The 24,351-nt window shown below is 46.8% G+C and overlaps 1 protein-coding gene across 1 annotated transcript; it reads right to left on the bottom strand.

Moving 5' to 3' along the window:
- Positions 1-775: 775 nt before the first annotated feature.
- Positions 776-24,351, bottom strand: LOC142586359 (glutamate receptor ionotropic, delta-1-like). Its single transcript, XM_075697609.1, has 8 exons — positions 23,592-24,351; positions 21,971-22,108; positions 20,626-20,796; positions 19,908-20,014; positions 16,779-16,866; positions 7,324-7,482; positions 5,851-6,004; positions 776-1,044 (listed from the first exon to the last, which is right to left on the bottom strand). The coding sequence occupies exons 1-8, from the start codon at positions 23,598-23,600 to the stop codon at positions 776-778; spliced, it is 1,095 nt and encodes a 364-aa protein (XP_075553724.1). The 5' UTR covers positions 23,601-24,351.

Here is a 24,351-nt window from a genome sequence, read left to right as displayed (position 1 = left end):
GTTGTAAGAGTGGTGTTTTTGGTGTTGTAGAAAAGTAATTTACTGACTCAGAAGAAATCATTTTTCACTTTAGTGTCCCTTTAATCTACTCCTCCTGCTCGTTTTTGTTTTTCATAAAAAACTTCTCATAGGCACTTAACCTTTTCTAACTATGCTTGTTTTACCATTCCTCACCACACCGCAAACGCGACCTAAATGCGCCAACGACCTGACACATACAGCACCGCAAACCACAAACGTATGCACTATACTATACCTATAAAGTCTTCCGATTTCCAGATAGAACCATGTATCCTGTAAACGAAGATGACTGATGGACATTTTTACATGTACTCCCGGAATGGAAAAATTTGTACGCCTATGAGACAATGACAAGACCAAAGCTGTACATCTCTATGTGCCGTCCATCAGGTTTAAGCTTGAGACGTCAAACAATGTATATAATAGCTAGGGAACATCCAGTGGTTTCTGCGCTTCTGTCCGCATAATTTGAGCGAGACAGCTAGCAAGCCATAATGCGATTACAGCGACGGCTCGACACGCCTTTGCTTTCTCGCAGCTTGTGTTTCCACTTTAGGTAAAAAATAAAAAAAAGGGGGGGTGTTCTCAATATCTCTCTTCCTCTTGTACGTGTCCATCTGCGCATTACTTCTCATTAGACGTGACGTAGTATAGTTTCAGAGGTCGGACACTCTCACTTTCTTTTTTTTTTTTTGCGTGCTTCCGATCTCGTCCTCCTTGCAGCTGCTGAACCAGACGTCGCAACGCTGTCGCGCTAGAATGCGCATGCGCCGTGCCGGCCAGCGGCACTCACAGTGAAGGCGAGCTCCATCTCTGTGTGGCGCGTGGTGCCGACGAATATGCGGCCCGCGAGCAGCTCCCGGCGCAGTCTGGGCAGGGTGTCCAGAGCCTGCTCCATGCCCGGGTGGCTCATGAACGAGATGAGCAGGCTGCAGTAGGCGCACGAGATGACTGTGCACAGCAGCCACCAGCCGGCTGCCACCAGGCGCCGCGTCGGGCTGCCCGAGAAGCGCCAGTCGCAGCCTGCAGCGTCGGCACGTTTGGGCAGACGAACATTCGAAGCGATTAGGGCAGAACCCGTCATCCGGGCATGTTTGTCGTCGTTAATATGATTAGCATCTTAGTGGTGCGTGCACGTGTAACACGTGTAACCATTCCCCACCACACCGCAAAAACTACCTAGATGCGCCTACGACCTGACACAGGCAGCACAGCAAGCCACAAACTTATGCACTATTCCTATATAGTCTCCCGATTTCCGGATAGATCCATGTATCCTGTATACGTGTAACGCGTCACGTATGAGCCGCGTACTGCAGCCGGGATCCTCTCTCGCGCTTCCCTCTGAACACGCTGCTTTTGCGTAGCCCCCGAGATTGCACCAGTGGTGCACCGCGCGTGTTAACGCTTAGAATTGATCCCTGTTTGGCCAGCCCCTTTCGCTGCCGAGCGAGTACAGCATCGGGCTGCTGGGCACGCGAGGACTCAGGTTTGACAGCGACCACCAGTACCGAAGTTTTTCCAAGTCTTTCTTTTTGTTAGAAACAGCACAGGAGAGAAGAGGCTAGAAACACGATACAATCCGCAATGTTGGGAGAAGTAGGCTAAGAACGCTAATCACAATAATGGAGCGCGGAAACAAGAAGCAGTATTTCTCGGTCGAACACTTTCGGCGGTGTACCACTTGCAGTGGACGCCGATTGCCTAAGCCAGCGAACAGAACGCCCGCCGCTCTAGAGAGGCGTCGCACCACACACCACCTCATTTGACAGTGATCCAAAAGGGATCGAACCGCGAGTATATAGCGCTTGATCTGTGGTCAAATTCGCGGAGCTTTTCGTTCGTTAGAAGTCTTCGTCCCATGGATTGGTCGGCCACCTTTGCTATAACATAATTGTGACTTTGTTATAACAACACTTGCCATCTGCTCGTATACCAACAGATATAGCGTAAGAACGTTTTGCGTGATCACGGACCCTAAACTTTCTGAGATCTGTACATAAGCACGTTCCGATACTTTTGTTTACATTTTACTTCATGATAATTTTCCTGAGGTGGCCTATGTTTTGCTACGCATTGTTTGGATAAACTAAAGGAGTGGCTTCGATAAGGTACAGACTTGGGCCGTTTCGTGCAGAACAGTTCAGAGTTTAGAACTACGCGCACACTGGAATTTCAAAGTCAAGAAAGGGGCTGACAGAAGGAACAGCACACTGTGTTATAACGGTTACAAACCGGGATAAGGTGCCTCAGAAAGGCTTTCTGAGGCACCTTATCCCAATTTGTAACCTCTATACCACACTGGAATTTGTTTGTACTTCTTTTTCATGAGCTTCGTCTAAACGCTAGGTCTTCCAAAAATCTGAAAAAAGTGGTGTCCGGTGTCACCCACAGTGCCAACCTTCGATGCGACTTTCTAGTTCGTAAGCTGAAGCAGGGTGTGAGACCGGGCTAGTTGGTATTCCATGCGGAAGGGACTAGCGCAAGAGTGGACACGGGTCACATACTTGTTGCATTTTTGTGTCCTATGTCCACTCTTGCACTAGTCACTTCAGCACAAGTTGAAAGCGGCGCCTTAGGAAAAAAAAAAGAAAAACATTGTTACCATTCTATAGATTCCCTGCTGAGTTTCTATAGCCTTCAGCAAACTTTCTGCGCAAAACCTATCGAATTCGCAATTTATGCTTTTGTGAGGGGTGGATCAATCCGCGGGCTCCAGTCACAGGTAACTCGCGCCTCTGAGCGGCACGTACATCGTTCACATTTAGGGAACGTCCACCGACATGCGAGTGCCGTGCCTTCACGGTGGTGACACAATTAGACTGCCTCTTCAAGTAAACTTTTTTTCTCTCTCAACTGCCATGCACATTTAATGACATTCATTAAAAAAAATGGACTCAAGGAAGAGGCACGAGGCGAGCGGTGACTATCAACTGAAACCTCGAAGAAATGACAAGCATATAATGTACGAGAAAAAAAATTGCACGTGCGCATATATGTAATCAAAAGCAGCACGAAGCTGTACGCGTGTCTGTCAACGGCTCCAAAGCTGAATGGGCAGCAGATAGAAGCAGTGGAAACACGTGAACCTCACCGCGCGGCGCCTAGATCTAGCAGGAGAACGGCTTCCCTTGGAGGCACAGTGGTTGTCCTTTATTTATATATATTTTTATATATTTATATAAACGTTCCTACCTCTCTCACGGAACGCTACACAGGGTACTGGACGGCAAACCTCGTACTGCTTTCGTTTACGTTACCACGTATACGGTGATAGTGCAAACGATTGTTTATAATGCTACAATCGCTGAACGAATGTAATCGCTCAGCGATTGAAGCGCGATATAATCGAGCGAATCACTGCCGCCGCTTTTTTTTTTTTTCTAACAGCGAAGTTGTTTGCCTCTGGCCCCCGATACACATCCCCCGCATGTGTTGCCAGTGGGGCGGAGGAGGGTTACCCTGGCCGGCTTACGTCGGTGTACGGAAGTAATCTAGTAACGGATGGTATACTGCGCGTGGGTGGGCCGACACCGCAGATAGCGCAATACCGGGCCGACCCGCGGCGGAAGTGAAGCAGGCTTCAAGCACTCCGCGAACTTCTAAACATAAGTTTAACATCTTGGGTCCAAATAGAACCATGGAAATTAGCCGTTGTAAGAGAGACAATATATATATATATATATATATATATATATATATATATATATATATATATATATATATATATATGACCGGGCCGACTAATTCATTTTATTTTTCGCCATCGGTGATCGCTGCGGGACCAACTGCAGCCACAATGCGTCACAGAGGCTCCTGCTTTCATCGGTGTGTCACGATACATCCGTTCCGTACACACAACGCGTCCACGCGGTTTTTGGCGCAAGAAGCACCGGCGGCCGTGCTCTCCGAGTATAGGGCTTCATTCGCCAAGAACTATGTACGTGTTGTTTTACATTTTACCGGTGATATCACTTTCGCTTAGTCATCACTGCTCTCACTCGTCAGTATACGAGGCCGCGCTATAGGTGCACCCGATTATTTCACGCGTCTTACGTGATGAGCGCTGTTGCTATAAAAAGGCGGGCCCCGCGTGTAGCCAGTGTCGGCATGCGCCACGATTGCTACGCGACAGTCTCGAGTCGACTCGGCCATCGTCGGCAGCGTCTGGAACTTACAATCGCGCATGAATAAATAGCCGACAGGCTTGCGCAGCCGGAATCAGGGGAGTCGACGATCACTGCCTGCGCCGCCAGCTTCGCCACTGTTGTACTGCCGAGCTCGTTTTGCGGGACACAATATCGCCGAGGAAACAGTTTCCCAGTTTCCTTCTCACAAGTTCGTCGTCTGCCCGTCTGCCATGGCAACCGCCATTATACCACCCGACAAGAATGGTATGCTTTGCCAATTCCCCTCGTCATTCGGTCCCCGGTGTTGAAACAGCACCGATGTGCGATGTTTTGTTGTGGGACGACATTTCACGTGCGCGGCCGCCTTGCGCACATCTACTGTAAGTTATAGTTTCAGATGCGCTCACATACAGCTACTCCCTCGAAAAATATAAAGGTAATGTCGCGCAAGCGTTGAACTCGCGGTGTGTCAGCGACCTTGCAGCGGCGACGACGCGCTCCCGAAGTGAACGGCGCAGCGGAATATATATTCGAACTGGATGTCATCTATAGCGAGCCCGCGCATACTGCCGCCTGCCCCTCGCCGCTATACGAGGACGCCGACACGCTGTGCGGTCGACTCTAGCGTGATATTACTAAAGAATTGCAAGAATGTAACTCTGAATATGCATTAGTGACACGAGCATCGAGTGACACTCTTGTTTCTTGCGCATCGCTTACGCCTCAGCTCCTGAGACGACTGGGGAGGAAATTCAAAATGATTAAATCAGAAAGAAATAGAAGAAAATAGTACAGTGCTAAGCTCATGGGTTTCTTTATAGATACGATAAGTTTAGTTACAAGTTGAGTTACTGAAGTGTCTGGAATAATTATAATTAATCAGAAATCGCTGATTTCCGCCCACCAAAGCACAGGATCGTAGACTTTAGAGACCCGCCACGTGAGCACAACTTTGGGGAAATTCTTGGAAACTCGGAAGCAGAAAGAGAAAGAAATGACGTCACTAATGACGTCCCACAGATGAAGGTGGTTTGATATTTAACCGGCTAATTAATGGAAAACAGTCAAAGGTTAGGGTCGCTTACCATTTTATTTATTTATTTATTTATTTATGACGCATTCGTCTGCATCGGCTGACTGTATCTTCGTCGTGAAGCTTTACCAACTGCTCGGTAAGCGATTGTCTTTCAGGGTGTGAAGTCTCAAAGAGCTCTTCGAAGAAAGCAAACCGATCGGAAGGGTTGTTTTGCTTATTTTTTCCTGCAAACGTAATGTATTCGAAGAAAGGAAGCCTTTTTGTCGTTGCCAATTTCAGATTTGCCTGAATGTATCTGTTTGAATTACAGTCAGCGTTTTGAATAGCTATATATCCAGAGCTAATGCACGTATACGGCTGCCTGTGTTTATGCTACTCAACTGAAGCGCCGTAGTATACGCTATTCTTCTGAAAACACAGGACAGGGAAACGTTCGCAGAATTATCCCCCCCCCCCCCCCTCCCCATCCAACACGCGCACGTATTTACGTGACGGCTCAGACGGTGCTTTGCTCTCACATTGGAAACACTGCTCCGTTGGTGGCTCGCAATGCATAGGTGCCGTAACAGCACGTGAAGTCGCGTTTCGCGGTGGCCACAATCGACGGAGAACGCGGCCACTAATGGCGAGGGACGCGTGGGATCTGCCATCGGGAGCGCGTGCCTTGCCAAATGACGCCCAGGTAGAGCGACAGGGCGACGTCCTGGGTCGGCAAGAAGCGCAGTTTCCCCGTCCGATCGTGGCGACGTTCGAAGCGCATCACCGCCAGGAGCAGCGCCAAGGACACCAGGTAGGCGACCAGCACGCCGAGCCACACCTGCGCACCAAGGGCGAGTCACCGACGCGTGACCTCTGGCGAACGGCCGGGTGCTGGAGACATTTGTGGCACGAATGCCGGCACGGGGGCCGTTCACCCAAGAGTTAAAAAAAAAAGAAAGAAGTTTCACTCAGGTGATGCTACCTGGCCAGTGACAAAGGAGTGACCGCTTCTGGAACATCTTACGTTTCGTCATCCGACAAGCTGCGAACACTTTCGCTAAGTTCTTTTTTTTTTTTTAATAATGGCCCATTTGTGCCCGCTGCTCCGTGTACCTTTCAGCACTGGTAAATAAATGATGCCAAGATGGATGTGTTCGTATACCGTTTTGAAGGCACGTTGCCCGGCGTGTTCAATGTTTCCGTTAGCTAGAAGACGTGACATGTTGTTTCATATTTTATTGCTTTAACTACTTCCTTCCCCCGTCTCCCACTCAAGCGGGTGAGATTGAGATGACAGAACATGGAGAACCACAGCTCTGCTTTTTCCCTTATAAAATGATTTCCTTTCAACTTTCTTGGTCGTCCCGGCGGCTTAGTTGAGTCCTTGCACATTACTGTGGGGAAAGGCGAAAACTGAAAAACGAAGAAAATAAAACGAGCATACAGAGAAAGACCGACAGGCTCAAAATGACGTAAGGACCAACGTTACTAGCCTAGTAACGTTGGTATGGACGGCGTCGAGATGACAAAAATGATAACAACTTGCCGGCAGAAAGAACAACACACGCACACTGAATGGCGCCTGACATGAGTCACTGCGCAACACGTCATTATTGTTATCTAATAAAAAAAAGTACAGAAAAAAATGCATCCATTTTCACCTCTCTTATGCATTTTCAATTCTTGTGCATGTAATGTCTGCCTCTTGGAACAGATTTGTGCTATATAGCATGCACAGGAGATTTTTGAAAGTTGCGTTAATTCTACAAAATGTCCTGGTATATGGGTGTCCCAGATTATCTAACACACACACACACACACACACACACGCACGCACGCACGCACGCACGCACGCACGCACGCACGCACGCACGCACGCACGCACGCATACGTACGGTGCAAGATATGGTTTTAGGACCTATACGGTGTGGGGTCCTCAGGCCCCTGAAGAGCGAACTCGTTAAGTGATACAAGTTGCGTCTTGCACCGTGTTTTTCTTTTTCGATACATTCTTTTGTTGTTGTTGAACCGTTTGGCTAACGTAGCTGGGAAACGCGGTATAGCGTGCGATGAAAAATACTATAGTCAAGGGGTACGGATAAACGATCGAGCGTATACACGAGGCAACGGGTGCGTGGTCCCGTGTGTGAGCCGCACCTCGACGGCGAAAGGTCGGACGATGACTAGGGCTCGAGGCTTCTCGGCCGGCGCCCGCACGATGAACTTGACCACTTGGATGTAGTAGTAGTGCGCGTAGTCCAGCACTTGCTCGCGATAGGGAGTCTGGAAGGAGGCGCTCACCGCCAGGTCCACTTCCTGCGAGTGATCAAAGCAACGGGCGCGCCCCGCACGTGCGGCGTGCTCGTTACTGTTTCTGTCACGTGTCTCTGTCACGTCCCTGTCTTTTTTTAATTGCGCTAAAGGCTTTGCCATTATGAGTATGCGGTAAAATCCGATTTCTCGTGCATGCGTGGGCGACACACGTATGCGCGACACACATACATACGCATGCGCTGTACCACGACACCGCCGCTTCGCTGTGGGTGAGACGGGAAGCGAAGGAAGTTGGACTAGATATAGGATTATGCAAGTGTGCACGAATTACCTTTAGCCGGACGTTTACTTACACATCTGTTTGCGTTTTTAAAGCCGCGAAATTGTTCGCGAGATCTTGTATAATCCCATGAAGCAATTATCATAGTTCCTGCGCTTTCTTCTTCTTACTGATGAGCCTATAATGTTGCACAAATTAAGTTCTTTTGAGTCGAGGCTGGTCCCTACAATATATTACGCCATTTTTACTCCGCAGCAGGAACATGCTTTCGGCCGTCTGCCCTTCCATTTAGGTTGATTCGTCGGTACCATCGTCAACTATGTGCTGTGAGTAGCCTATCTCTTGAAGTTAATTCACTTCGCGAATATGTTTTATGCATATACTCGAAGGGCCGTAACATCTTTGCGCATACTTAAGCGTCACAAAGGGGTCATTAGAAAACTCGTGGTGTATTGGATTGATCCACACTGGGCAAACAAAGCAAGTGCCACTCTGCATGCACCTACGAAATAGAGAGAGAAAGAAACGTTTATTATTTGAAACAGAGTCCCGAGCGAGGCCTGGTATTAACAAAAAGTAAATATTTTGTTCGACATTTCTGCGGGTCCCACCGACATTTCGACTAAAAAAAGTGTCTTCGTCAGGACTTCATCAGCTCTGACGAAACCCTGACCAAGACAGGTCCGCTTGTCGAAACGTTGGCTCCCCGCTGAGCCTTACTTCGTTCGCCAAGTGCCTACCAATCCATGCTACCTCTAATTTACGGATCATCATTGTTTAGTACCCTCAGCGTTAAAGGGGCACTGGAACACTTTTTGAACACAATAAACCAATGCCGATCTCCAGACGAGACTCCTGTGAACATGTGAGTCAAATAATATTGCACATTACGCGGCAGGGAATTTGCAGTATCGTGTCCAAAACAAATAAAAATCGCTTGCTGTCTCCTTCGCAATGTCGTGAGCAGCTACGTCGCTACCGGCCAAGCAGCCAACCAACCGGAAATTGGCGGATTTTGTGTTCGCGAGAACATCCTCAGCAATACTACAATCGCAAATTTTTAGTTAGATAAATAAAAGATACGCACGTCCGCAATCTCAAAAGGACCAATATTGAAGTCAGCGTAGCCTTGCTCTTCTGGTCTCCACGTGGCCTCCGAGATCTCCGCGGTGCGCTGAGTAGCTTAGATGCCGCGGCCACCACGGGGTGGCGCGACGAGCCCTCTCGCCGGCGAGACGCTCTGTAACCGCGTGCTCTGATTGGTATCTGTAACTAGCAGAGCTCCCAGCGCCTGAGCGCCTATGTCGATTCGAGAGAGCGCCACGTACACCTGAACCGGAAGTTTTTGGTTGGGGCCATGGGCGCTGACTACGGAGGGGGGGGGGGTGCTCCAGGGCCTAAGCCCCCTCCAGAGGGGGCAGAGCTCCCCCCCCCCCGCACACCTAAAATGTCATTACCAGAGTTTTGTCACCCATTTGAAGTTTATTTTCGCTTGCCTCGACATTCTCACTTAAAATTTCATTGTGGCTACTAGCTTACTGCATTATTGTTGGCGCGGACGTGCACGGCTTTAAATTCATACTTGCGCTTTATTTCTGCAAATCCACACAACAGGAGGATAAGGGCATTAGACGCACCAGCGGTGGGTACCTCATCCGTATTTTCTCACTTCACCATTGTTTTAAATTTCCACTGTAAACACCGTGCACATACACGATATATTTAAATATAGCAGGACAAAGTTTATCAAATGTTTGAAAGAGATGGAGCTAGCCAATTAAAAATTATTTCTAAAGGTATGGATAGCCTGTGCCTAGAGAATGAATATGTTGCTGTATGTTCACCTAGCTTCAAATCGCCTTGCGTGGTTTCTTGACCCTGAACGAAACCTGCAGACTTCAGTGACCCCTTCGGCAGAGCCTTTTATCAACGGCGTGTGAAATGCAGTTGAATGATATGTGTCTCAGTATTGCTTCCCTTTCCAGTAAGCAATGCTAACGACTCACAAAAAAAAGGACTCTTCTAATAATTTACAACACTTATTAGAGATGAAAACATAGTAACTTGCGCGCAGAGGTCATAAATATATGCAGGGCATCCCAATCAACTATCATGCACCCAAATTAAAAAAAAAAGAGCAATTGCTTTACTCGAAGACAACCTACTGCATATTGTTTTCGGTAGAGCGGAGCAGCTGGCAGTAATATATTTAATTACTGAGGCTTAAGTAGGTAATTGTAATTTATTATCTAACTCGAGACGTATTAGCCTATAATTATCAAAGTGTCAATGAGGCATTTGTAGGCACAGCCAGGGGACACTTAATTGCGATATTTTCAGCGACGTACTTATTGCGCACTAATTTTTTCCGATTGATAAATAAACCCAGAGAAATATGAGAAATACCACGTGACGGCGCTCCCGCCCGCATCATAAAACAGCGCACTCAAACAGGCTTCCTCTGAGTTAGTCAGAACGAAAGAAAACAAACGAATAAAAACAGCGGCATCGAGCTAGTGCCTTATCAGCCGCGCCCCGGCCGAAGTAATACGTCGCGTTTGGTGTTAGTTGGAAACAAGCTGTGATAGCTGTTGTCTTAGCGTAGGTAAATTGCATGGTTGGATTTTTTTTTTTTGCCACACATCCTATCACCACAAAAGCGAGTTGGCAATGTCAGTACAAATGTGTAAAGTTGCGTTTTGCTTCGTCCCAGTCGCCAGGCCTTTCTTTAATGAGCAGAAGGAAAGCATGAGCCTTACCTTGGGAGCTGCAAACGGCAACAAGAGGAAGGCAACGAATAAATAAATAAATAAATAAATAAGTATATATATATATATATATATATATATATATATATATATATATATATATATATATATATATAGCTGCAGTCATGAAAGTGTGGTGGTAGACCAAACGCATCGACTCTCATCAAAAATTATGAAAACCTGAGACAAACCGGCAGCATCAAGAAACAGCGGCGGAGGACTCCATCTTTGAGTCCTAGCCTACGCGTGGCTGTTCCAGCATTTATGGCCTCAAACTCGCATGCTAGCGTGCGGGACGTGGCCACCGATGTTACAATTTCTAATTCATCGATCTGGAGGATTCTAAATCACTCCGCCTGTCGCACGTACCACCTTAAACAGCAACAATGCTTGGAAGATAGGGACCTGCAGAATCGTCTAGATTTCTCGAATTGGGTCGTCACAAAAGCCGATGAGTCACCTGACTTTTTGAGCAACATCATGTGCACAGATGAAGCCAATTTTTGCAGTAATGGCCAGGTAAATTTGCCTAATACAAGCTATTGTAGTGACTCCAATCCACACTGAGTAAAGCGCTGTCGGTACCAGCACCAGTGGTCGTTCAATGTTTGATTCAAAATTTACGCTGGTGCTATATTCGGTCCTGTCTTCTTGGATCACACACTGAATGGACAGTGTTACGTGGACGAAATCCTTGAAGGATTGGTGGATGAGTTTTTCAGCGAAGTTCCGCTATCATATCTTCCACTTTTGTGGTATCGGGGGCTCCAGCACACAGCAGCAGCCGAGCACGAAATTGGCTGGATGAGACTTTTCATGCGTAATAGATAGGAAGGCATGGGCCTGTAAATTGGTCGGCTATAGGTCACCTGACCTCTCCCCACTCGATTTCGTTCGTTGGGGTTATGTGAACGATCTTGTTTACATGATAGAGACGGACGTCAGATGAGCTCCAGGCAAGGATACGAGAAATGCACCATCACATGGTCACGAAAGGACACCACGTCGTGTTTCAGTGGCTGCCTGGCCCCATTGCGGTATCTCCGGCAACGACCTCACTAACGAAGCTGCTAGGAAAGCACACGAAGGAGCAACCCTTGTTTCTTTATCTTTATCGCGGACTGACGCAGCCCAACACTTATGCAAGCTAGCGCAGCGTATATGAATGACATTGGAGAAGTGGCGCACACCTGAATTCACCCAACATCGATTGCATTCCCTCGATCCATCTATGCAACTTCGGCTGTTACCAGGGCTCCCGCGTAATGAGCAAACAATTCTGTGCCGCCTACGCTTGGGCGTCGCATTCACCAATGCATATATGTTTTTGATTGGAATGGCCGATAGCGCCGACTGCAATTCCTGTGGTGTCGATGGAACTATGGAACATCTACTGTGCTACTGTCCATCTTTTGAAAAAGAAAGACATGACCTCTGCACAGCTCTCAACCCGTTAGGTAGAAAACCGTTCACCTTGAACAAGATCTTAGGACCATGGTCTCGCATATCGCAGCTACAAATGGCCACAAAAGCGCTGCTGCGTTATTTTAAAGCTACCGGATTGAGTCAGCGTCTGTGATCCGGACCGAGTGACCGAACGATATCCCCACTGGACTTACTCTTCTTCTTTTAATCTTTCCGTCCCCTTTTCCCTTTCCCCAGTGCAGGGTATCCAACCGGGCTCAGTCCTGGTTAACCTTTCATTTATCATACGCTCTCTCTCTCTCTCTCTCTCTCTCTCTCTCTCTCTCTCTACCGTAGATTTCGAGCGTCGGTCACCAAGAAAACCACAGATGATGTCATAAAGCGGACCCAGTACTGCGTAGCTGCAGAAGGAGACCGATTCGAACACGTCCGCTAGGCAGCAGCTGGTGTTCAACGGCACTCACGAACTAATATATAATAAGGGCACGCTGAAATCTGATGGGTTTAAATGCATGAGCATTTATATCTTTACCCAACGGAAAAACCGTCCCTCCGTCCATCCCATAAGACGATCGCTTTAAATATAGCGTCCACAGCAGCGAGCGAACTGACCTGCGTGCTGCCTCTCGCTTCAACGCCAACGAAGCGGCGAGAACACAGCGCTCACGGAGCTCTCAGCAGATGCCACACTCTGCTGCCTTTGCAGATCGCTTTGAAGACACGGGCCACGCCGCCGCGCCAGACGTAGCCGCCGCGGGAGCACGGTTGATCGCGGTTCGTAATGGTTCAGTGTAGCTAATAAATGCTGCATACATTTACTTCATTTGCTAGATCTCGCTGGTCTTTTCATCCCACGTCCACATCCTCTGCAGGCTATCCACCAACGAAAACTGCTTCTACTCGCCTCTTCTACGTCGACTATGGTGCAGGTCACACTTAACAGTTCGGTTATGCAACCGCGCTTCTCCGTTTCACGGTTCTTCTGCGGTCGTTCTCGCAGTTATACGAAACACACCGCCAGCACACTACCACGAAACACTACGTCAATACTACGATATGGTTACGCATCATTCAGAAAAATCTCAGAGGAGATTCTGCGTGGACTTCTTTTTTTTTTCTTTTTATATGCAGATGTCCCGATTACCCATTCGGCTCATTTAGAAGTGGTACATTGACTTTCTTGAACGCATCGGTTTTGCCTTTTCTTTACACGTGAGTCGCTTCCCCGTCTGTTTATGTCGCTTTTTTTTTTTTGCCACGAACCTGCTTTTGCAGCACGTATACTCTCTAATGAAAAACCAAACCGTCGCTTTAATTTGACTTTTGTCCGAAGCAAGTTTCTTTCGCGAAATATTGCGGCGTGCGCACTCCTTCGATGCGGTGCGAGCGCAGCCGGCACTTTTGCAACATGCTGTGCCCGTTACATCGCTTTTCGCCGTTAAGCCAGAGCGGAGCTGCGACCGCGCTATCAAGGGACTTTTGTTATCGATTTTATCAGCAGGCCTTGAGAGACGGATAATAAGTGTGACGTAGAAATGAGAGGAAGGAATAGCTGCCAACCGCGAGAACTGCTGTTCGTGATGCTTCCGTACCATTATCAAGGTGATGCGCTGTCTCCTCGGGTTCGCGACAGGCAAAACAGTTGCTTTCCATCAGCTTATTTGAGGGCTCTTCTTTATGATGCGGGAGGGAGTGCAGTTACGTGGTATTTTTCATTTATCGTGGGGTTTCTTTAGCGGTCGGAAAAAATCGCACGCAATTAGTACGTTGCTGAAAACACCGCAGTTAGATGTCATTTGGGGGTGCCTACAAATGTCTCACTGACACTTTGATAATTACGATAATGTTTCTCCAGTTAGGTAACTATAATTGCCTAATTAAATCTCAGTAACGAAAATGTTACTGGCGGTTACTCCACTGTGCAGGAAACAGTACGCACAAGGTTTTCTTCGAGTAACACAATTGCTCTTTCCTTAAGTCTTGGTGCACGGTGATTGGGACACCCCCTGTAATTCACTCAGTCACCGAAATGAGGCCTCGCCGGATTCACTCGAAATCAGAAACAACAGCACTCACGTGCAGAAGCGCTTATATTCGGACTAAAAAAGAAAAAAAAAAGAAAATACAAAGAAAGATGGTGCAGTTTCTCCAGAAAGGCGAAGCAGTATTAGTGATAGCGAAGTATAAAACAATTTCGCGAAGGAAGATTACACCACCAAGAGACGCCAGATTCGCGGTGCTGCGAGAAGACTCCGGCTGTGAAATGAACTGTTTCCTTCTATGAGGTCTTGTATATACTCATATAAGGCTGTCAATTCAGTGAACAATTGTTCGAGGTCACAGAAAGTTTCTTCCTCAAGTGCAACTGTTACTATATATATATATATATATATATATATATATATATATATATATATATATATATATATATATATATGGTTTTCGGAAAAATGACCCCCCCCCCCCCCCCCGGGTTAATTAAAACTTTCCGCCTATGGGTGGGGCCTTGCCCCCTTGCCATCCTCTTGTGTATCGGTGCGATAACTACCTTTGACTCCGGTTGTATTTGAAGGGTTCGTAAGAGTGTTGTGCCAGGAGATTCGTGAGGCGGCATCCTGTAATAGTTAGTTCGTTCTATGATTAGTTAGAGAAGTGCTTCAGGGCCCCCTGAAGAAAGCACCCGGTGAACAGACGTTTGCTTCAGCCGCTCCGTTTCAGTCCACTCCAAGTACACCAGGAAGCCGCGTTATACATTTATGGCTTACATTTAAACATTTAGTAGTGCCGCATCCAGCCATGAGATTCCTTCGTAGATACTCCATTGCATTTTTCTTCGTATTGGCGTGGTAAGTTGGACGTATCACGGGAAAAATAGGACGAAAAACGCAAGACCAGCGCCAGACTTGTTTTGCTACTCCTGCTTCTTCACCGTCGTCTGTCCATCTGATTGCAGCAAGCTCAACGTGTGCCAGCTAGCCCGACTACCCATTCCGCTCATTGCGCTTGTGCGAGATGCTACTCCCCCCCCCCCCCCCCCCCCTACAGCACATGTCTTGCAAATATGGTTAGAAATGGCTATCGCTTGTGGGCTAACCTTATCATATCACCCAACTGGCGCTCGACCGGTTATAGTTACGCTCGTAACAGCGCCGCTTATGCAAGCTGAAGTGCGTATAAGGAAAGCGCCTCAGAAGTCGACCTTGTCAGAAGGAAACTCGGAATCATTGTCAGACGATTAAAAAAGAAAGAATTATCGGGCAGAAAGAAACACCGGCAAGGTAACGTCGGTTTTATTATAGGCCATTTTCTTTTTATTCGCGGCTTTGGCGATGCGATTATGTCATGCGTCGTTCCGTTCAGTTTGTCTGCTTTTCACGGAGGCCGGGAGAGAGAAGATATATGTCGGGAAATGACATTGTCTTGAAAGCGCCCTTTCAACGCTGCCAAAAAGGCGCATTGTGTCAGAGGGACTTCCCCTCAGTAAGGTCAGGGCTGTTCTACTACAAATCTAAAAAGGAAACCAAGAACTGCAAGAAAACGGTGAATATGCCACTTGCCTCGACCCACAAGTGACACTGAAAAACAAAACTATTACGATAAACTGCGTGAGTAAATTACGTTTATAGCGTTGCTTAAGTAATTATAAACTGTGGTGCTTTTCCTCTCTTTTGTACATAGCTACGCATGTTCTTTACCTGTTCACATTTTTTTCATTCGACAAGTGACAATTTTTACATATTTGTTAGTATCGAAGTTATCATGCTTTGTATAATGCTATAGTACTGATAGCTCCCACTGGTCACGCTATATACCTATGACTGTCTGTAAAGGTATAGAGATCCCACCAAGCCGCCGATTAGCTTTTTGTCCATGCATTTCTGATTTATGAAGTGCAAGAATAAATAAATTGATATTGAAATTTGAGATTCTTGGGTAACCGGCTCTAGCGTAGCCTACCTTACAATGTTTCTGCATCTAAAATAAATGAATAAAAATACATGACACATTTGCAACTACAAGGCGGCCGATGTTAATTGTCGGGAGAGGGGGCTTTGTGAGCTGGAAAAGACGCAAGAAGGGCACCCATGGGGGGTCGAGGTAGGGGGCGGCGGCGACGCCGCCTTGAAGTTCCAGCCCGCCATGACGTCCTGCAGATTTCGGCAGATTCTACTCGAGCCTATAGTTACTTTCAATTAAGGCCGACACTACGTTCTCAAGGAGCGATAGACTCGGCATGGAAAAACGACAGAACTTTTCCTGTGCCGAACTGCTCGAATACGAATAAATACGTTGACATCAGGGACGTGATACTGAAATTACGGCGCTGAGACAACTAGGCTCACGCTAAGATTATGAAGCGACAGCAACAACAACCACAACAGCAACAGCAACAACAGCAACATCAACAAAACTTTCTTCACTTCTCTTCTAAAATAGTGACACTATTTGTGTGCTTGTGTGCCAAGTCCGTGTTGAGCTTCTTTCTTTGTTTTCTTAATATATTTTTGCCAGCGTAGTGTATTTCAGATTTTGAAGTTAATTTATTTGATTTGTTTCTGTACATCAGCAGAAATCGAAGCAAAAGCAAAAGGCTATACAGCCTGACAGAGGCTTTTGCTCCGAGATACAGTTCCGCCCTAACGTGGCTACCTTACCATTTTTCTACTTAAAAAAAAATCTTTTCCGCCAAATGATTGAGGATACGGTAATGAAAGAATGCTTTACCTACCTAAATTGGTTCAGTGTTCGTTACATTTAATGCGTCCCATTAAACAACCCACGCCACAGCGCATTTTTTAACCTAGGCGGCACGAATGAGGCCTTATTATTTGAAGCATTATTTTTTTTCCAAAGAGAGTACGCACTCTTCTGGACACCATTCCTGCTATACCGGTCCAGCGTCCGTGCCTCTTCGCGCCCCAGGTGGCTTCCGGGTCTCGTACGGGGACCAGGCTGTAACCATCAAGTGCAGCACGTGTCAGACACGGTAAATGAATTTAAATTCCAGCATTTTACATGCCAAAACCACCATCTCATTATGATGCACGCCGTAGGGGGTGGGTGGGTGGGGACTCCGGTTTGATTTTTACCACCCGGGGTTACTTTTAAGAGTGCGCCCAATGCACGGTACACGAGTATTCTTGCACTCCACCCCACATCAGAATGCGGCCGCCGTGGCCGGGATCGAACCCGCGACCTCGTGCACAGCAGCGCAACGCAATCGCCTCTAAGCTACCGCGGTGTACAGGAATGGCGAGGAGGCGTGGACGGTGTGAGAGAGCTGAGCTGCCTCGCGGTGACAGTCGCTTTGGTGATGAGAACATTCCATAGATCGCTCCCTTCAAGGACACCGGTGTATAGCGGGTGAAAAACAACATTGATTCTCGTCGCACGAACCCGGTTTAATGATAACTTCCTAGAGTAGGCGTCGTCGTTTGCAGATCAACACATGACGCAAACTTGACGCCATTCTTTTTTTTTTGAACTTGATGTTATGTACAATAAGGAAAGAGGAATGTTCGAGTGCCATTCAGGAGAAAGTAGCGCTGGCTATACAGAATCGCTTAATCACGAAACTACTCAGGCGCGCTAACTAACGTAATCTAACCAGCTACCAAACTGCGCTCCGCTACGTCCGAGTGCGGTCGCCAGACGCACGCGCTACAGCTTGCTCGGCTGTTCCCCGTTCGTCGCAGGCGTATATTCAGTTTCCTGGTTTCAGGCGAGGAAGCGGAAGCTTTGCCGACCGCACGTAGATTTTAATTCGGGCGCTGAGAGAGACCGTTCTTTGACGGCCTCCGAGAATGGCTCGCGCGAATATCGGAGACCGTAATGTTCTGCACACTTTAGCGACAGATGGCGCCAGGAGACGTTAAATTCAAAGGTTTCTTTCGTTTTCTTTTTTTTTGGCTTCACCGCCAATCCTGCCGTCTCTACAGGAAAGCGCACCCGATTCTCGCAGAAATAATGAATTTTTAAAGCGAAGGTTTCTTCGCCTCTTGCTCACACTTTGCGGGTGCTGTGTTGACGAGTAGACAATAACTTGGTTCATTAGGTATGTGCCCCAATAGGCAACTTGGGTCGCTGGATATGTGCAACTGGGTTCGTGGCACCGGTTACGTGCCTAACCTTGGAAACGGAAAGTGTTATATTCAGTATACGCCAGGATAGATAAGCGGGACAAGAAACAAGAAGTGAAAAAGTCGCCAGCGTAATATTTAAAGAAGTCTTACAGAGGGATGAAAAAGCCGGCAAGATGATGATGATGACTTTTTCGACAATCTCAAAAGATGCAGCCAAGTGTGGAGGAAGACGTGAAGTGAGCGAGATGGGACAATTGTAATTTGGAATATTCCACAAATTTCTTCGCCCCCCTCCCCCCCCGCGAGTGTGAGCCACATGGTTGATGGGCAAGAATAACGACCGAAGCGTGCATAGTGTACCTCTCCCCCCTCCCCCCCCCCCTTAAAGAAACAACAACAAGATAATAGGTATTTTCATCGCCCGATTCATGGCCGATTGCCCAGAGAGGGTTGCGCCATTTCACAAAGGAACAAGAACAAGGAACAGACCGAGGCTCGAAAGAAGTCTAGGCCGGGAGCAAGAACGTCTGTGTTACGCTGCTAAGCTTGGCGAAGAACACGGCCATTCACAGGTTCGTAACCGCAAAGTGATACATTTGCACGAACCACCAAAGTAAACACTGATTCCAGCATAGGCGTGGGATTAGCCGAATTTTTTCGCCCCTGAAACTTACGTAATGTGCTGCGCTGCAAAACGTGAAAACTTCTGACATAGATAGGTCAGTCAGTCAGATAGGTACGTCTTTTCTTTTTTTTTTGAGTAAAAGCAGGCAGAGTTCAACTTGTGAAGTCCAGGACCTGACATAGTTCCGTGGGTGGTTGGGGTGGGTAATACTATATGATAAAAAGACCCAGTGCCAACCAGAGTAGAACTTGTTAAGAGGTGTTGAGGATTTCCCACGGGAATTTTCTTTTCATTCTGGACAACGTTCACAGTGTAGACTACACTGTTTATGCCTTGTTCGCATTGTGAACAAGGCTAATAGAGGCAGCCGAAGTGTCTTTTACCAAATTGTACCTTTGGCCGGCGCTGCAATTTTCTTTATTACTATTATCTATCTTTTGGCAGACGCCGTCTTTTCACCTGCAGCTCGACGTAAGGTTGCTCGTTTAATCACAATTCACAAGATTTTCACCATGAAGCCCTACATGATGTATTTATTTGTACTCCACACTATGTGTCCCGTCGCATCGATCATATGGTTCATGTCTAGAAGAAAATAAAACCGCAGTCCAGTGTGGCTTCGCAGTGCAGTCACAGCTAAAGCTGTAGCATCTTGTCGGTCTCTTCCGCATCCTTATCCGTTTTGGAAAGACTAGAGATGAATATGACTTTTGTGATGAACCTGCGACTAATCTGTGTTATTTAGAGCTACGAAATATTCGTAACAGCCTGTTAATACAAAACAAAATACGGTACAAGGAATGATGAAAGTGCTGACGTCGATGGTGTGTGTACTGTGAAGCTGCGCACAGTTTTAGTCGGTCAAGGGACGACCTTTTTTCGTATAACAGCACATCTGTGGCATCACATACATTACCGAATATTGGCGAGTCAGTGCGCTAGAACCTTTGCTTGGCTGGTACTGTTGTTAACACCCGCCATGGTTGCTCAGTGGCTATGGTGTTGGGCTGCTGAGCACGAGGTCGTGGGATCGAATCCCGGCCACGGCGGCCGTATTTCGATGGAGGCGAAATGCGAAAACATCCGTGCACTTAGATTTAACGTTAAAGAACCCCAGGTGGTCAAAATTTCCGGAGTCCTCCACTACGGCATGCCTCATAATCAGAAAGTGGTTTTGGCAGGTAACCCCCCCCCCCCCCCAAAAAAAAACAAACAAACAAAGCTGTTGTTCATGGCATACAAGTGAAGCGACAATACCACGTGACGCGATTGGCAGCCACTGTCACCTCATGTTGAAAGCACGGGCCAGGTTGAAGATGAGCGAGAAGTCCACGCCTTCGTAGACGAGAGTTCCATTCGGCGTCGGCCGTCTTGATACTGAGAAGGGAGAGTACTGCAAAAGAGCAAAGGGCATGCGCGTAGTTTCTGTCAAGGTTCGGCCCACCGTTCACGTATGCAGGGTGTGTCTCCAGCCTGTTCATTCACAGTACCAATCCCACACGCGTTTTGATTGTTTTACAGCATCGCCTCATGCCTCTCTGTGGAGTGTTATTTGAAATTGGACGGTAGTCTGATAAATTCTTGCGACTCTAGCAAGTATTTCGCACTTTTTTGTAATGCCACATGCGTGTCATGCACAGCACCTTCTGAATCATCCCCACAGAGAAGTCTCGTTTCTATACAAGTTACTTCTCTTGCACTGGTTGAAGGGGACAGGGGAGGGCGTAGGCCTACTGTGCGCACACTTTTATTGATTTATCACTTGTATGAATACTCCAGTCACGCTAAAGTGGCCATCCATATATGCAGTAAGTGTCCCAGCCGCATATTCCAGCAGATAAACCTGGAAGCTATCGCTTGACTTCGGCGATCATCCTCCAATGGTTCCAACAACGGCGTTTATTTGCAAACGCTTTTCTTTGCACGCTGACGACCGCTTGTATTACTCTTCAAATATTTACTTGACTCTAAAACTCGAAAAAACTTACCCTTCCTGGCGCTTACCTCGACGTATCCGACGAGCAGTTTCCGTCGCCAGTAATTGCGTACGACGGGCGACAGCTCGAGCGGCGACACCGGGTTATCAAATCCCATCTTGTCGTTCCACCGGGAATAAGTGCTGAGCTTGGTGCAGTTTTCTGAGAGAAGCTCAGTCCGCTTCACGTCGAACGCCGCCTGTAACGTTGATGGACGCCCTCGTGATGATCTCCTGACCACACGTTCTCTCGATTACAGTTACACGGCGATTTCGCCGTTATACGAGCAACAAACTTGAAGACTGTTCGTAAGCTTCTTTGCAGCTATGAATGCCGGAAGAAATACGAGAGAAAAACTATGTACCAAACGACGTGCCCGAAAATTGCAAGTTTGTCTTGAGGAAAGCTTTCTTGGCATTGTCAGACCAGTTTTATTTCTGGATATCTAGCGATTTAGCTGCCCTATCAAAAATGTGGGCCGATGCCCAAGGTAGCGCAGTCTAAAATGTGGTCCGTTCACTAGGTATGTGCCACAACTTGGGACACTGGGTGTGTTCCACTGGGCATGCGAGGACTTCGCGGCGGCGGCGCTAGATGGCGTAGCGTGTCTAGAGGAAAGCGCGGAGAGGAGCCTGGCTTCAGTACACGCCTCATACATGACGCGCTTCGGCTATTCGCATATTTGGATAGTCATCGCAGATTAGTTCTGCTCGATTTCTTTTAGGCACAGCAGGTGTTGATACCGCAGAAACCGACCTGAACCTAGAGGTTCGTGCAATTATGCCGCTGCATTTGTGACTTTTTTCAGTTTAGGTAGCCCGTATAGTCCAGTGCTGTACTAGTAAACTACGCTCCTGCGATTGCAAAAACGGTCGCTTTTGTAGTGAGAGAAGGATCGAGGGGCAAGATAAGGCGCAAGAACTAAATACAAGTTGCGACGCCATCCTGAAGTTTCTACACTGGCTGACCGTGACGTCACGGGTTTCGACAGTCAACTTTGGCCTAGTTGATTATTTGTGGGTAACCAAGAGCCGCATTGCATAGTAAAGGAACAGAAAGTCGAACCTATCCTAGCAAGCTATGGGAACACTTATTGAGCCAAAATGGCCAAACTACGAGAAGAAAATTTGACATTTGTTACATTATCCTGACATATCGGCGCTAAGGTTATGGAGTGAAATGCAACATAAAAAAAAAACTTTGACCTTCATTGTTTCTAGTAATGCAATGAGCCATTCTTTGCCAAAATAACGGAAATGTTGTTGTGGAAAATATTTTATGAGTTTAAAATTACTCTTTTATGTTAACTTTCGTGTGTCCTCGCCAGTCTATTTAATAGCCTGCGGCCCTCACATGGCGTTGAGTTGGCTTACCTGTTCCCCTTCAAGCGGGGTGACGACCAATAGTCTGCAAGCCCCCAAGCTGTTCTCCAGTGGCTCGGGAACCGCTGGCAGAAATACGACGTATCGAAAGAACCGGTAGAGTACTGACGAGCTCACCGCTTTGTGCAGCTGTTGTTTTGTGATAAAGAAAGAAACAATACAAAATTTTTATGGACGAAAACGACAGAAATATAACGCGACGAGAGAGAAGACAGAAAATTCGTCCTCAAATTGTTGACGCCGTTTTACACTTCATCATGGTACATAACACGCCAATCATAGGCGCTTCACTCTCCTGGTGCAGAATAACTTTTTTCATTCTCTGGTATCTCGTATTGCGGTAGCAGTTATCTTGGGGCTGAAGAACATGGTGAAAAAGAATATCTGTTCAGGCAGATTAGGATTGAGATAACAGTTATGTTGTGGCGAAATGTTACCGTACTTACTCGAGAAAGTAAACCGTTTTTGGTTCTTGTCTCAACGAAAAATCTGAGACTTTAAAAATGAAACAAATAGACGTTTCATCAGTAGCAGGCAGACTGAGTTGAAACATGGGAAATAGCAAACCTAAGTTGATATCCTTGTCTATGGCGTTAGTCGTAAATCATTTGCATGATTGCATGCGACACGCGTGAAATATTCACTCTCCTGTCGAGGTGCTCATTCGTTATACAATGCATTGGCATTACGCTTGTCGCTGTCTCTCGCACTGTCCTCAGTTCTGTCCAGCGCGTTTCAAATGCAGCACTCCCGGAAAATTCTCTAGGCCATTTTAGCAGGGTCTTATCTGACTGCTATATATTTCGAAGCTTGAATCGGAGATGCTATCTGTCACAGGGCTATTTACTGAGCGGCAAGCACGCGTAGCATTGTCTGTTCGCCTCCCTTTCAGCGTGACGCCGACAGGCGTATAGGTGTGCCCAACTTGTGTCGCATGTTGACCATGCTGCAATAATATAGGCTATAACGAGCTCCATGCGGTAAATTTTCTTGTCTAATATTAACGCACGGCGTCATTTTCACTCGCCAGCGCCATTCGATACGCACCAAAATAATTGGAAACTAAGTACTTCACGAATACGACCAAATTATCTTCCTAGTCGCCCTTTTGGTCAACAAGTTGATGCAGTTATTTCAGTAGCGTGTTCTTATACAACTTGCCTTTTAAGTTACGTGGTGCTTTCGAGCAACTCGTCAAATTTTTGCTTTACTGAATTCTATTTAAAAATAAATAAATGGAGGAGGTTGACGCAGAAGCAGCACACAGGATGCTTGAGTGTCTCTTGACTCCTTCGTCACATGTGGAAGCATGGTTTCTCGCTCGTAAAACAGTCTACAAAACACAGAGGCGTAAAAAATCAATGTAAATATATGTTTTGAACAGAAATACAGGAAAATATTTGTTTTAGACATCGTGAGTTGCTTTTATCTAAACGACAAAGAGTTGATTCAACGAGCTTTATTTTCTTTAGTTTATGCATAGAAACTTATAAAAAGGGTATAGCCGAGGTTAACGCGAACCTTTGCAACAGTTCCGGAACAAGAAATTTATCACACAGTGGCATTGTACGCGTTTTGGCGGGACTGTTCGGATCGGGCACACTCTTCGTACCTCGGTCATTTCGGGCGACTCAAGGGAGGAGACGAAGCACAGGATGTCCAGTCTCGAGAGTGCGAAGGCGTGCCCGTCGAGCGCGCGCGATAACGACGACGCTGCATCCTTTGCGGCAACGTGCCTAGTCGACGCAATTGTCACTCCGGAAGCGTGCAAAGTGCGCGAAATGTTGAAGTTGCACACGGAATCTGGAAAATAATACAAGAAAAAGTTTAGAGATTTGAATGTAACCTCTTATATAAGGTTGTGTCCTGATCGGCTGATCAGGACGTATGATTTCCCGCATCAAAACATCGTAACGAGAGGACTGCGCGTGAAAAAGACTGAGTATGACGTCATGTGTACAGTTGACGAAAAAAAAAAAAGAAAATGGCTTGTCCCCAGCCTCGATGGGCCTGGTATTACAGACACAAATTAGAAGGTGAAAGATAAGACACGCATGTTCAAGAAGCGTTAGTAAATTTTGAAGCAGAAACGTACAGTCTAGCAAGAAGTAAAAATAAAAACAACAACAATGAAATCACCTAAGACTGAAAAGCATAAAAAATAGACCATTGCAGCCCACACACAGAAAAAAAAAATAAAAAAAAATAAGATACGTTATGTAGATTCCACGTACTGTGGGAATCAATGTTACGTGAAACATCTTGCAGGTGGCTGGCTATGCAACATCATTCAGGGTTCTGAAATACGTTACCAGAAAGCGATTTCTCCACATGTTTCTGTAGCCGTATCTACGACGACAGCGACAGCAGCA

The sequence above is a fragment of the Dermacentor variabilis genome, chromosome 6 (genome assembly GCF_050947875.1).
Source record: "Dermacentor variabilis isolate Ectoservices chromosome 6, ASM5094787v1, whole genome shotgun sequence".
Taxonomy (NCBI): domain Eukaryota; kingdom Metazoa; phylum Arthropoda; class Arachnida; order Ixodida; family Ixodidae; genus Dermacentor; species Dermacentor variabilis.
This window is presented reverse-complemented; position numbering and strand designations above follow the sequence as displayed.

Bases quoted from the DNA above. Each gene is read 5' to 3' on its own strand.
- LOC142586359 (XM_075697609.1), bottom strand. The intron at 16,867-19,907 runs GTGACAGTGGCT...TGATGGTTACAG, and splicing joins GCCCGTGCTTTCAACATGAG to CCTGGTCCCCGTACGAGACC. The intron at 7,483-16,778 runs GTGCGTACTCTC...GATCACTCGCAG, and splicing joins CAGGAATGGTGTCCAGAAGA to GAAGTGGACCTGGCGGTGAG.